This window comes from Chelonia mydas, chromosome 1, assembly GCF_015237465.2.
Source record: "Chelonia mydas isolate rCheMyd1 chromosome 1, rCheMyd1.pri.v2, whole genome shotgun sequence".
In the NCBI taxonomy this organism is placed as follows: domain Eukaryota; kingdom Metazoa; phylum Chordata; order Testudines; family Cheloniidae; genus Chelonia; species Chelonia mydas.
In genome coordinates, this window is record NC_057849.1 from 24,083,585 (window position 1) to 24,095,791 (window position 12,207).

Here is a 12,207-nt window from a genome sequence, read left to right on the forward strand (position 1 = left end):
TTTGTTGCTTTCCTCAGATTAATATTCCCAAATTATCTGATGGGTTTAAAGCCTGATTTTGAGACTCACTCTAATCGTGCAGCAGTGTTGCCACATGTTGTGGTTTTATCACAAGTCTCACAATATTTACTGTTTTTCTTAAAGCCCCAGCTTCTGGAGTCATGTAATGCGGGAATCTCAGTTTTCATATTTTTTTAAAATAAACTATCTAGCCCTCATGACTGCAAAAAGCTTGAAAATATAAAACCTAAAGGATTCAAAACCCAAAGGCACCTCAAATTTATTTATTTTTTTTAAAAAACTCATGATTTTTTAGCCAATCTCATATTTGGAGAGAGTCAGCTCATTGGTTGACTCATTTTTTGTATGGTTGGGATGGGCAATAGTGCTGCAAGCACAGTGTTGCATTCATGGTTAGGGATGGGGCCAGTTAAGAGCTACCTGATTTGCAAGCACAGGCAGTGTGTTACCCATCTGAGTTCCATGACTGCATGCTCCATTCAGATGGGCTCACGAAACTGCAGGTGCATTTATTTGTGGATGCAAAAATATGCCTGTAAAATCAGAAGCTGAATTGAGGCCATTTCAGAAATCTGGGACTTAAACTGCCTCTTTAAAATGGAAAAGATTAATTGGGGGCAGGAGGGAGGGGAAAGGGAAAGGAAAAGCTTCTTTCTCAACGATATAATACTTTTATTAATGCCAAACACTTAGCTTAAAAGATTAAGGGACAGGTTTTATATCTAGTGTGTTAAAACAAGTGAACAGTCAAAAGGAAACAATTCTAAAAATAAAATCATGAAGCAGAGATGTGTAGCATCAGAGTAGCTGAATTTGCTTATGGTTATACAAGGATTCATGTCCATTTATTTTGTTTGATTAATTTTAGAGAACATACATACTCTGTGTCCTGCCAGAAATGGTTTTTATTATTATTACCAGAAGAACCTTCTGTCATATACTTAAATGCAGGTGCACTAAATGTATTTGTATTAACTGTTTCCCAGCAATTGACATAAATTGCATTTCCCTGCATTAAAATATATTTGCCATTTCCATTTAATTCAGATGGACAAGTTTCTATAAAAACCTGTGGGCAACCAAGCTACGGCCAAAAAAAGAGGTCTAATTATATGTAGATTTAAACCAAAAGCAACGGGCTCCAGAAAGAAAATATCAGCTGTCCAGTCAATTGAGGATATGTACATGAAGGATGTGATGGGCAAACCATGTATTGTTGGGAATAAGCTGATTTCTGATTGCAAAAGTTAAGGACAACTTTGTTCTCTGCAATCATAATGCATAAGAAGAATGAAGCCTGATTTTAAGAGGGGCCAAATGCCTGATGCTCCCATGGGAGTTTACCCCACCAATTCACTGGAGTCAGACAGGTGTAAGAGAGCCAAATTTGCCCCTCGGTGTGTACATTTCCTCCTCTGAAAAGTGGTGTTAATGATACTTAAGTGCTTCTCCATGCGTGTGTAGGAATCAGTTAGATCGCGGTTATACAGAACTCCACAGATATAAAGCAACATAAAAATGCAAAATGACATTACCACTTTTGGCTGGGGGAAACTTGCAAAGTCTGGCACTAAAACATCAAAATGGTCCCAAAATTCTGAATAAAGAGAAATGTCTCTTTATCAAGAGATTTCAAGCCTGATTCGCCACTGTCTAGCAACTTGTATGCTCATTTGTACTTGTGCAAAGATACTGTCAAAAGCTAACCGTGCGGTGCAAGTGGCGTATTCTAATCTGTTATCATTTTAACCACGCTTTGCACAGATGCCAATAACTACACAATGTGCAAGGCAGTGGAGAATCATGCCCACCCATAATTTCTTATGGCAGGGCAAGGGCATGCCAGAAGTCCAGAGTGAAAGCCTTTTTGCCTCACAATGCCCATGGAATTCAAAAGCTCACTCCCCAATACTAGAGAGGACAAGATAATACCAAATGTATCAGTAACACACAAGGAAATCCCATCCAGTCAGTGATTTAAACAATAAACTAAATTTCATACTCAATCCTGAAATGATCTAGTCACAACGTGGTCACATTCATGATAAATTACAGAGCATTTTCTCTGGAGTGCTTACATCTTCTCAGCATGCAGCATCTCTGTTTACCCTGGTGGTATTTGTGCATTTCTTGTTTTATTGCAAGTGTCCTAGCAGTTACTCATCATCTAAGTAAAATAAAAACAGGGCACAGCCATCAGGAAAAAAATCTGGAATGATTTTATCCTTACAGACCTTAAAGGGGCCTGATTCTTCACTGCACTGCAGTGTTTTATTCAGCATGACAAAGAGAAATTACTTACGACCACAGCACTGACTTACATGCAATCTATAGAGAGTTATGGCAGAATTTGGCCCTGATAGGTGAGGTAATGGACCTGTATCTGTCCTAAATAGAAAGTCAGGCCCCAATCTTTGATTGATCAAAAAGCACACAGTAGAACTAAGGATGGGAGGTGGGGAGCTTACCAGACATTAATACAGTAAGTTACGGGAAAGAAACTAGTTTTTCAATGTTTTATTTTTGTTTCTTTTTAAGAAGGAAATATTATGTCTAACTCTTTGGTCAGGCAAAGCTCTCCCACAGGCACTTCTGGGAGGAGGTTACATTTCTGTTGCAGGAACACTGATTGGAATCTGCTGTGGACAAGTGAAGACGAGGACAGCTAGGGCACACTGGTACCTTCAAGACCAAGTTACAACACAGTTTAGCTCAACAATCTCATAAATATTAGTTTCTGGAAAAGCAAGACATCAGGCGTCTCTGGTCCCATTGAGACATCTAGTTCCATACCTAAAGCACTGAGGCTCAAAGTATTTAGGCACCCTAGTCCCAGGGAGTCTGGACCTGAGTGTCTAGGGGGCTTGTCTTCACTGCATTAACTCAAGGTATAACTTGAGTGATGATTACCTGACTCCTGTTCACATACAGAAACCTCTAGGTGTAGTGTAGCAGTGCTCTAAGCTCAGGCTAGCTGGCCTGTCAGATGTAGGTTGAAGCTTGAGTGCTGCTGATGCTCAAGCTAGTAATGCAGTGGGGATGCAGCCACAGGCCACAGCCTGAGGGAGCACAACTCATCAGCTGCTAATCCAATCAGCGTGTAGCTTGTTATTTCGCAGTGTGGCCATTGTCGCTCAAGCTAGAAGAGCTGGAGTGGAGTAACTCGAGCCAGCTGTTGCAGTGAAAACAAGCCCTAGTTTTATTTACAATCTAAGACATCAGAGAGCCATGTAGTTATGCAATAGGGTAGTAGCCATCATGCTTCACACTAATAATGCTTAAAACTTATACAGCTGTTTTAATCTCCAAAGCGCTATGCAGACGATAACCTGCGCAAAAGCCCTGTGAGGTAGGCAAATTCTATTAACTCTATTTTACAGATGGGGAAGCTGGGGAAGAAAGTTTAAGTGACTGGACCCAGGCCACAGCAGGAGCCTGTGTCGGAGGTTGGATTTGAATTCAGCACTTCGATGTGCACGACACCTGTCCCTACATACACACAGCACAGGTACAAGCAAGACTGGCATTTTTTTGTTTTAAAAAGCTGTGACTGTCACCTTGTTTCTTACTCTAAAATACTGTGACAGAAATATATTTACAATCTGAGGCTTTAAACCAAATTACCAGCAAGCTGTCATTGGTCGCAGCTCCGTCCCTGGATCTATTCTGCAGTTCATACAGAGTAATAAGAGATGGCTCAGTCACAGACCAAAATGTAAGACCTGTTGACTCAATATTCGTTCATAATTTAAGGACACTTTGTTTTGCCCCATACAAGACCTAAGCACAGGCCTCTGTGTGTCCGACCCATTCACCTCCACCTTGGCATTCAGTTGAATTATTCTTATTTATATTACAGTAGTGTCTAACTGGCTCAGTAGTGTCTAACTGAAATTGGGACCCCATTGTGCTAGGCACTGTACAAACACATTGTCAGAGACAGTCCTTGCCCCAAAGAGCTTACTACCCCAAAAGATAAGACAAGCAAAGAGTTGGATGGGAAACAGAAGTGATTTCCCCAAGGACACACAGAAGGTCAGTGGCAGGACTGGAATAGAATCCATGCGCTATTTACTGGACCGCACTGCCACAATTCAGATTTCATGTGTTATTGTGGGGTTCATAATAGGTACCCAAAAGAGCTAGGTAAATACTGCAAAAACCATCCTATGAATATTCACTCCAGCACCCTCTTGTTTTTACTTTCTGTCAACATTCATGCATTTGAGTTTTACTGGAAAAATATGGTTAGAAAGCAAATTTCCAAGTCGTATGAGTAAGAACTTGCAATAACCAAGAAGAAATTAAAAGACTGGGACTGTTCAACTTAGAAAAAAGACAGCTATGGGGGGATATGACAGAGGTCTATAAAACCATGAATGGTGTGGAAAAAGTGAACAGGGAAGTGTGATTTATCCCCTCCCATAACACAAGAACCAGGGGTCACCCAATAAAATTAATAGGCAACAGATTTAAAACAAACATAAAGAAGTACTTCACACAGTGCACAGTCAACCCGTGGAACTCATTTCCAGGGAAATTTGTGAAGGCCAAAATTATAGCGGGGTTCAAAAAAGAATTAGGTAAATTCATGGAGGATAGGTCCACCAGTGGCTATTAACAAAGATGGTCAGGGATGCAACCCCATGTTCTGAGTATCCCTAAACCTCTGACTGCCAGAAACTGGGAGTAGATGACAGGGGATGGATCACTTGAAATTTCCCTGTTCTGTTGATTTTCTTTGAAGCGTCTGGCACTGGCCATTGTCAGAAGACAGGATACTAGGCTAGATGGACCATTGGTCTTACCCAGTATAGCCATTTTTATGTCCTAACCAAATTTTAAAATCACTCGCCTGAGCATTTCTTGTTCACTCATTTAATCAGGGATTAGGAACACCACCATGTGACTTATCTGACCAATCGTAACTAACCAAGACAATTTGTATGGTTACTATTAAAGTGAACTATTCACAGTCAAGCCAAAGAGCCAAAAAATCATTGAATAATTTTAAATAACATATACATTTGAGAAAATTGCAGTCTGCTCATGGATATTCTGTGAGCAGAAAAACAGGTGTTTTGGATAAATTATTCATCGTTAACTATTTGCTCAGCTCTAGTATCCAGGAATAGTCTGGGAGTCCCTTAGGATTTAAAGCAAGCTGAGCAACTGACAATATTAGAAGAATTCAGGTGTGGTTTTATAATATCTGGTTCAATGGGCTGCATTAGATCGCTCTCACTAGCAATTATGTGTTTCACCAGGCATCTGGAAGCTTCGTCTATATTTATGTTTTCCTGCAGGTGAAAGAGAGAGAGACATTAATTAGCCAAACAGTAGACACTCCATGTTGCATATCTTCTATATTCTAAGGTCAATTCTGGACAAAATCTAGTGCTTACTTTCCTATAAAAGCAGACTTTAAAAACTGACAGGATTTAATAATATTTTGTACAGATTACATTAATTAGTCATTATATACACTGTCATTCAAATATCCATTGAATAACACACAGCAATACCATTTAGCTTACGAAAACCACTGGTCATTTGTGTAGCTCACGAAAGCTTATGCTCAAATAAATTTGTTAGTTTCTAAGGTGCCACAAGTCCTCCTTTTTTTTTTTTTGCGGATACAGACTAACACGGCTGCTACTCTGACACTAGAAGGGAGTTTCAAAAATGGGTAAATAGCCATATTTTTGCACCTGCATAAGTAGCCTGATTTTCAGAAGTGTTGTGTACTCAGCAGTCATTACTGCCCTGTGTAGCTTTTGTGTTTTAAAATCTGGTACATTTTTTCAGTTGATTTTTCTGCCTGATGCACAAAACGATACGTGACGAACAAGATCTCTGAATACACAGATACAGAACTGAGTTTCTGCTAATACAAGTAAGCTCTAATGCAATATTTGGGTTCATTGTTTTGTTTGTTATAGATACAGAGTTAGCACCTATTTAATTCCCAGAAGGCAATATCACTTTTAGTCCAGCTTCAGAGATAGAGATCCCCATCCCGAGGAGTTAGGCTCAGAAGCCCGGCATATCTTTATACATTTGCCTTCACTTCTTCAGTTCTCCTGCTCCCCTTGTAGCCAATGGCAACACACCATAGAGGCAATGGAACCAGGTCTCATCCCTTTGTACTATAATAAAGAGCTGAAATCTAGTGAGCAGATCAGTCTTTTAATTGGTTCCTGGGTTTTAAAGGATTTCCCTCTCTCTCTCTCTCTCTCTCTCGCTCACACACATACACACGACTGTGCTTAAATATTTAAATGTTGACCTCTAAATAATATCCCTTGATTGTAAACAAACAAATCATAACACAAGACATTTACAAATCTAACAGCCAGTATTGAACTGGGAATCAATATGCACCAGCTGCAACCTCAGAACTACAGTGCATCTCTGATTTTCTGACACCAGACTCCCAAATTCCTCAGCCATGCAACAAGTCATTTTCAGGGCACTGTGAAATTTAATTAGAAGACATAGCCAACAAGAAAAAGATCTCAAAGTGCTGGTTAGAAAAAAGAAGATGAAATAGAATGTCTCTCTCTCTCTCACACACACACACACAGACTTACACTTCTGCCACATTGTATTTGATGTCCTTAATCAAGTGACTAACATTCCATCTATCCCCCATGCTGCCTCCCTTCTGGAGAGGCAGGGCGGAGTTCTAAGGAATACTTCGTCAACTATCTGAAAATTACCTAAACTCTAGTAATATTTAAAAACAGTAAACAAAAGGCCTCATTGTTAGAGGCTTGAAATAAGCTTCCTAAGGGGATGATAGAAGGGACGGGAACACTGGAAATGAGCAAAAGGGAGGTGTGAACTGCAATTTAAACCATAGAACTATACGAGTCAGGCCTGGCCGTCACTTAAATATTTTGCCAGCATAGCTCCATCAGTTAGGAGTGTGGGGGGAAAAAATCATACCCCAGGTGACAAATATCCTGGCAAAAGTCCTGGTATAGATGCTGTTAGACTGGCAAAAAAGGCCTTTTGCTGACATAGCAAAGAACTCTTTTGCTGGAATAAGATGCATCTCCACTATGAGTAGACAAGGTCAACAGAATCTGTCTGTGGTCTCAACCTTTCCTGGATTCCTTCTGTGGCCTTAGGCAAATTATTTAAAGGGAGTAACCTCCCTACCTCCGTTTCCCATTCTGTAAAAACAGGCGAAGACTTGCTTTTTGCCACCACAGGCATGAAGTGAGGGTTAAGTAATTAATATTTGACAGTTCTTTGAGGATGACCACATTCCTGTGCTGCCTACTGGACAGAAATGCTTAGTGAGTATATTTCTGGATGAGTGGGGGACTGATTGAACCATCACTTACACTGGCTTTACAGAGGTGACACACAGGCTTGTCTACATGTAGCGTTCCACTGTGGTAACTCAAGGTTTTATTTTAAACCCAATTTGATAGATTGGTGTAACAGGCTGCATGTGTAACGCCGACAGACCCCAGTCGCTGATGGGCAGGATTGAACCTGTGACCTCTGGAGCTTAGTGCATGAGCTAAAAGCCAACTGGCTCTTAGCTATGGCTGCAGAGCAGACTTGTTTTTTCTCTCTCTCTAAGTGGTCTCAGTGCCACTAGATGGGACACAACACCACACACAGAAGGTGTGTGGGTTACACATGGACATGAGTTTCAGTTTAAATCAGTTATTTCACTTTAGATTAAGTCAATTAGGAACACATGTCTACGCTTTGAGCTGCGGGGGGGGGGGGGGGTGACGCCCGGCTCGAGGAGACATACTTGCACTAGCTCCCATTGAGCTAGCATGCTAAAAATAGAGTGTCACCACAGTGATGAAGCAGTGGGAGGGACTAGCTGCCCTGAGTACATACCTAGCGTCTCAGACATCGATGTCTTTGGAAAAACTCCCATGGACTTCGTGGAACAGACCCTAAGCTGGAGGATAAACAAACCTGCAAATCTTGGTATTATACAGGTGGTGGTCCCTTATTTTATACCTTGCACATATGCTCCAGACAGGTGGTGTATATTTCAGAGAGGTTTCATTATAACAATACGTGCCTAATTTTATTTCAAACATTCCATTCACACACCATCTGCCCCCATACAGCCTTTGGTCTTTTGTATCTCTGAATTCAAGCAAGGCATAAATAAATACCCTGCTATTACATGTGGTGGCCTTATGAAGAGAATGAGTCTTTGGTTTTTATTATTTAATTTTTCAAATATAATTTTCTAAACATCTTTATTAACATTTGAGTTACAACAAAATATCTTTTAAGCCACTCTCTTTAAGTAACCCACAAGTGTATCGGTGGCCCTATCTGAGCATTTCATAAACATTAATGAATTTATCCTCATGTCACATCTGTGAAGTGGGGAGGTATTACCTATCCCCATTGTACAGGTGAGAACTGAGGCACAGGGAGGTTAAGCGACATGCCCAAGGTCACACAGGAAGTCTGTAGCAATGCCAGGAAGTGACTCCAGTGCTCCCAAGTCCCAGTTCAGTTCCTTAACCACTTGCTACCTTATGTTTATGTCACCTTTTGTTGTGACCCTAATCTGATGGTGTCTGACCCAGCATCTTAGGGCCGTGGATTGATCTCTGCTGTATTAATGCTGCTGCTCTGGTCTGCCTAACGAAATATTGATTTCCACCCCCACCCCCAATGTGTTCTTCAGTGAAATCAATAGCCCACTAGACTGCAAAGCAGCTGTAGACAAAAGAAGATGATCTGCTATCCCAACACGGGCACTCAGAGGTTCATGGATTTTAGAGGGTTGGATGTTCTGAAAAATCAGGGGAAGGGTGTGTTCAAGGAAGCAAAAGAAAAGATAAGTAACAGAGAGAACACACAATAAGATGGTGGTGATGGATAGGTTAGAATAATCAAACATGCCCCAGTGCTGGTACTGAAACAGCTCACAGTATAATAAGAAATAACATTCATTGACTTCTAAAATAGACAAAAAACATAGGAGGAGCAACTGACAGACTGAAATGGTGTCTTTCCATTCTCCTCCTTTACCATTCTCTTACTGAGTGCCTTTGTTCTGTACAATACAGGCCACAGGAATCCCACTTCTGAATGCAATTCAAACAAACAACCATCGAAACACTCAGTCCACCCTCGGCTTTTCCTTATGTTTTATTCACCTTATATTTGCATGTTGAGTAGGCTCTTCCCTTCATTCTAAAGGGCGCAACACAGAACTCATCTCTGGGATAGTGCCACTTCAAATCATCATGGACCTGGCTCCGCTGTGGGGGATGCTACTCTCCAGTTGGGATTGCTGCCGCTCCCATTTTAGCCTCCTCTGAAGTCACCTTTATGGACGTCCAAAAAATACGGAAGTTCTAGTTCTCTAAGATACTTCTATGGCCCCATCACCATAGCAGCTGGCACCTCACAATCTTTAATGTGTTTAATCTCACAACCCCTGCAGTGAGCTATGGAAGTACTATTATCTCCATTGACCAGGTGAGCTACTCATGCACAGGGAACTTAAATGACTTGTCTACAGTCTAAGGTTCACACAAGAACTCATTGGCAGAACAGAACTGACCACAGGTTTTCCAAGTCCCAGGCTAGCACCCTACATGTTCCATTCTTCTCTACTTTGCCAGGAAAGAATATAACAGTGAAGATTAGCACTTGATAGTCTTTATTTCTAATGTTACAAATAACAAGGAGGAAAAAAAAAATTTGGAACCATCGTTGAACAGCAGAAGGGAGCAGTAAAGGGCATATACCAAATTTTAATTTGCTTTGCAGTACACCTTTAACTATATATCCATAAAGGAAGGAATAGCTCCTCTATTTGTGTGCTGCTTTCCGTGGTTTTTACATGAGTTTCAACTTTTTAGCCAATTGCTATGGGAAATAATGTCACTGTCTAGAAATGTAACATTAAACAAATGAGAAAATAAACACTTTATTGAAAGGGTCTCCAAGCACTGCACAGTCTCAGTGTGCTACTTAGTATTTCTGACTGGCTTCCACCCCTTATCTGTTGTCTCATTCTAACACAAATGCAAACCATTAACATCGAGAGCATTCAGTTTTAATATCTGAAATAAATCCCCTTGGACTAGACTGGCTTTTATTTCTTTACTAATGAAAAAGGACCGTTGTTAGTTTTATGAGCCTTTCACACTTCCAATGAAACATCTTATTCTTTGCAATGTGGAGAGCTTGGATTTATTGCCCGGGTTGCCCCCGGTGCAAAATTACTCCTAGATTTCTATTGTCAAGTAGCTTCTTTCTATGACTGCAGATGTGTTGCTTCTGAAATCAGCAGGGATCTATAAATGAGAGTCAGACACATGCAGGTGTAGTTGACCCCACTTGGGTCTGACCTTTGGACTTTCAGAGGTAAGAGTACAAGCCTCTATTGCTTGAGCGAAAGGGACCAGATAGGAAAATACCTCCCTCTAACTGCAAGCAGTAGCAGATGCATAAACCTCCAGCCACTAGATGGGGGCACAGACCCACACAGATGCTCATCTATTGCGAGTTATACAGGCAATGGCTTTTGAAGCATTTTCAGGTTCCAGAGTAGCAGCCGTGTTAGTCTGTATCCGCAAAAAGAACAGGAGTACTTGTGGCACCTCAGAGACTAACAAATTTATTTGAGCATAAGCTTTTGTGAGCTACAGTTCACTTCATCGGATGCATTCAGTGGAAAATACAGTGGGGAGATTTATGTACACAGAGATCATGAAACAATGGGTGTTACCATACACCCTGTAATGAGAGTGATCAGGTAAGGTGAGCTATTGCCAGCAGGAGAGCGGGGGGGGGGGGGGGGAAATACCTTTTGTAGTGATAATCAAGGTGGGCCATTTCCAGCAGTTGACAAGAATGTGTGAGGAACAGTGTGTGTGTGGGGGGAATAAACATGGGAAAATAGTTTTACTTTGTATAATGACCCATCCACTCTCAGTCTTTATTCACGCCTAAGTTAATTGTATCCAGTTTGCAAATTAATTCCAATTTAGCAGTCTCTCATGGGAGTCTGTTTTTGAAGTTTTTTTGTTGAAGAATTGCCACTTTTAGGTCTGTAATCGAGTGACCAAAGAGATTGAAGTGTTCTCCGACTGGTTTTTGAACGTTATAATTCTTGACGTCTGATTTGTGTCCATTTATTCTTTTACGGAGAGACTGTCCAGTTTGCTCAATGTACATTGCAGTGGGGCATTGCTGGCACATGATGGCATATATCACATTGGTAGATGTGCAGGTGAACGAGCCTCTGATAGCGTGGCTGATGTGATTAGGCCCTATGATAGTGTCCCCTGAATAGATATGTGGATACAGTTGCTAATGGGCTTTGTTGTAATGCTGGGTTAGTGGTTCTGTTGTGTGGTGTGTGGTTGCTGGTGAGTATTTGCTTCAGATTGGGGGGCTGTCTGTAAGCAAGGACTGGCCTGACTCCCAAGATCTGTGAGAGTGATGGGTCATCTTTCAGGATAGGTTGTATATCCTTGATGATGCGTTGGAGGGGTTTTAGTTGGGGGCTGAAGGTGATGGCTAGTGGCGTTCTGTTATTTTCTTTGTTGGGCCTGTCCTGTAGTAGGTAACTTCTGGGTACTCTTCTGGATCTGTCAATCTGTTTCTTCACTTCAGCAGGTGGGTATTGTAGTTGTAAGAACTCTTGATAGAGACCTTGTAGGTGTTTATCTCTGTCTGAGGGGTTGGAGCAAATGCGGTTGTATTGTAGAGCTTGGCTGTAGACAATGGATCGTGTGGTGTGGTCTGGATGAAAGTTGGAGGCATGTAGTTAGGCATAGCGGTCAGTAAGTTTCCAGTATAGGGTGGTGTTTATGTGACCATCGTTTATTAGCACTGTAGTGTCCAGGAAGTGGATCTCTTGTGTGGACAGGTCCAGGCTGAGGTTGATGGCGGGATGGAAATTGTTGAAATCATGGTGGAATTCCTCAAGGGCTTCTTTTCCATGGGTCCAGATGATGAAGATGGCATCAATGTAGCGCAAGTAGAGTAGGGGCATTAGGGGACGAGAACTGAGGAAGCGTTGTTCTAAGTCACCCATAAAAATGTTGGCATACTGTGGGGCCATGTGGGTACCCATAGCAGTGCTGATTTGAAGGTATACATTGTCCCCAAATGTGAAATAGTTATGGGTGAGGACAAAGTCACAAAGTTCAGCCACCAGGTTTG

The 12,207-nt window shown here is 41.4% G+C and overlaps 1 protein-coding gene across 1 annotated transcript in view; it reads right to left on the minus strand.

Moving 5' to 3' along the window:
- Window positions 1-913: 913 nt before the first annotated feature.
- Window positions 914-12,207, minus strand: part of RAB38 (RAB38, member RAS oncogene family) — a 29,130-nt gene continuing 17,836 nt past the window's right edge. Inside the window, exon 3 of the mRNA XM_007063133.4 lies at window positions 914-5,321. Within this exon, the coding sequence (XP_007063195.1) occupies window positions 5,169-5,321 (153 nt within the window). The 3' untranslated portion in view covers window positions 914-5,168. The remainder of the gene's footprint in view (window positions 5,322-12,207) is intronic.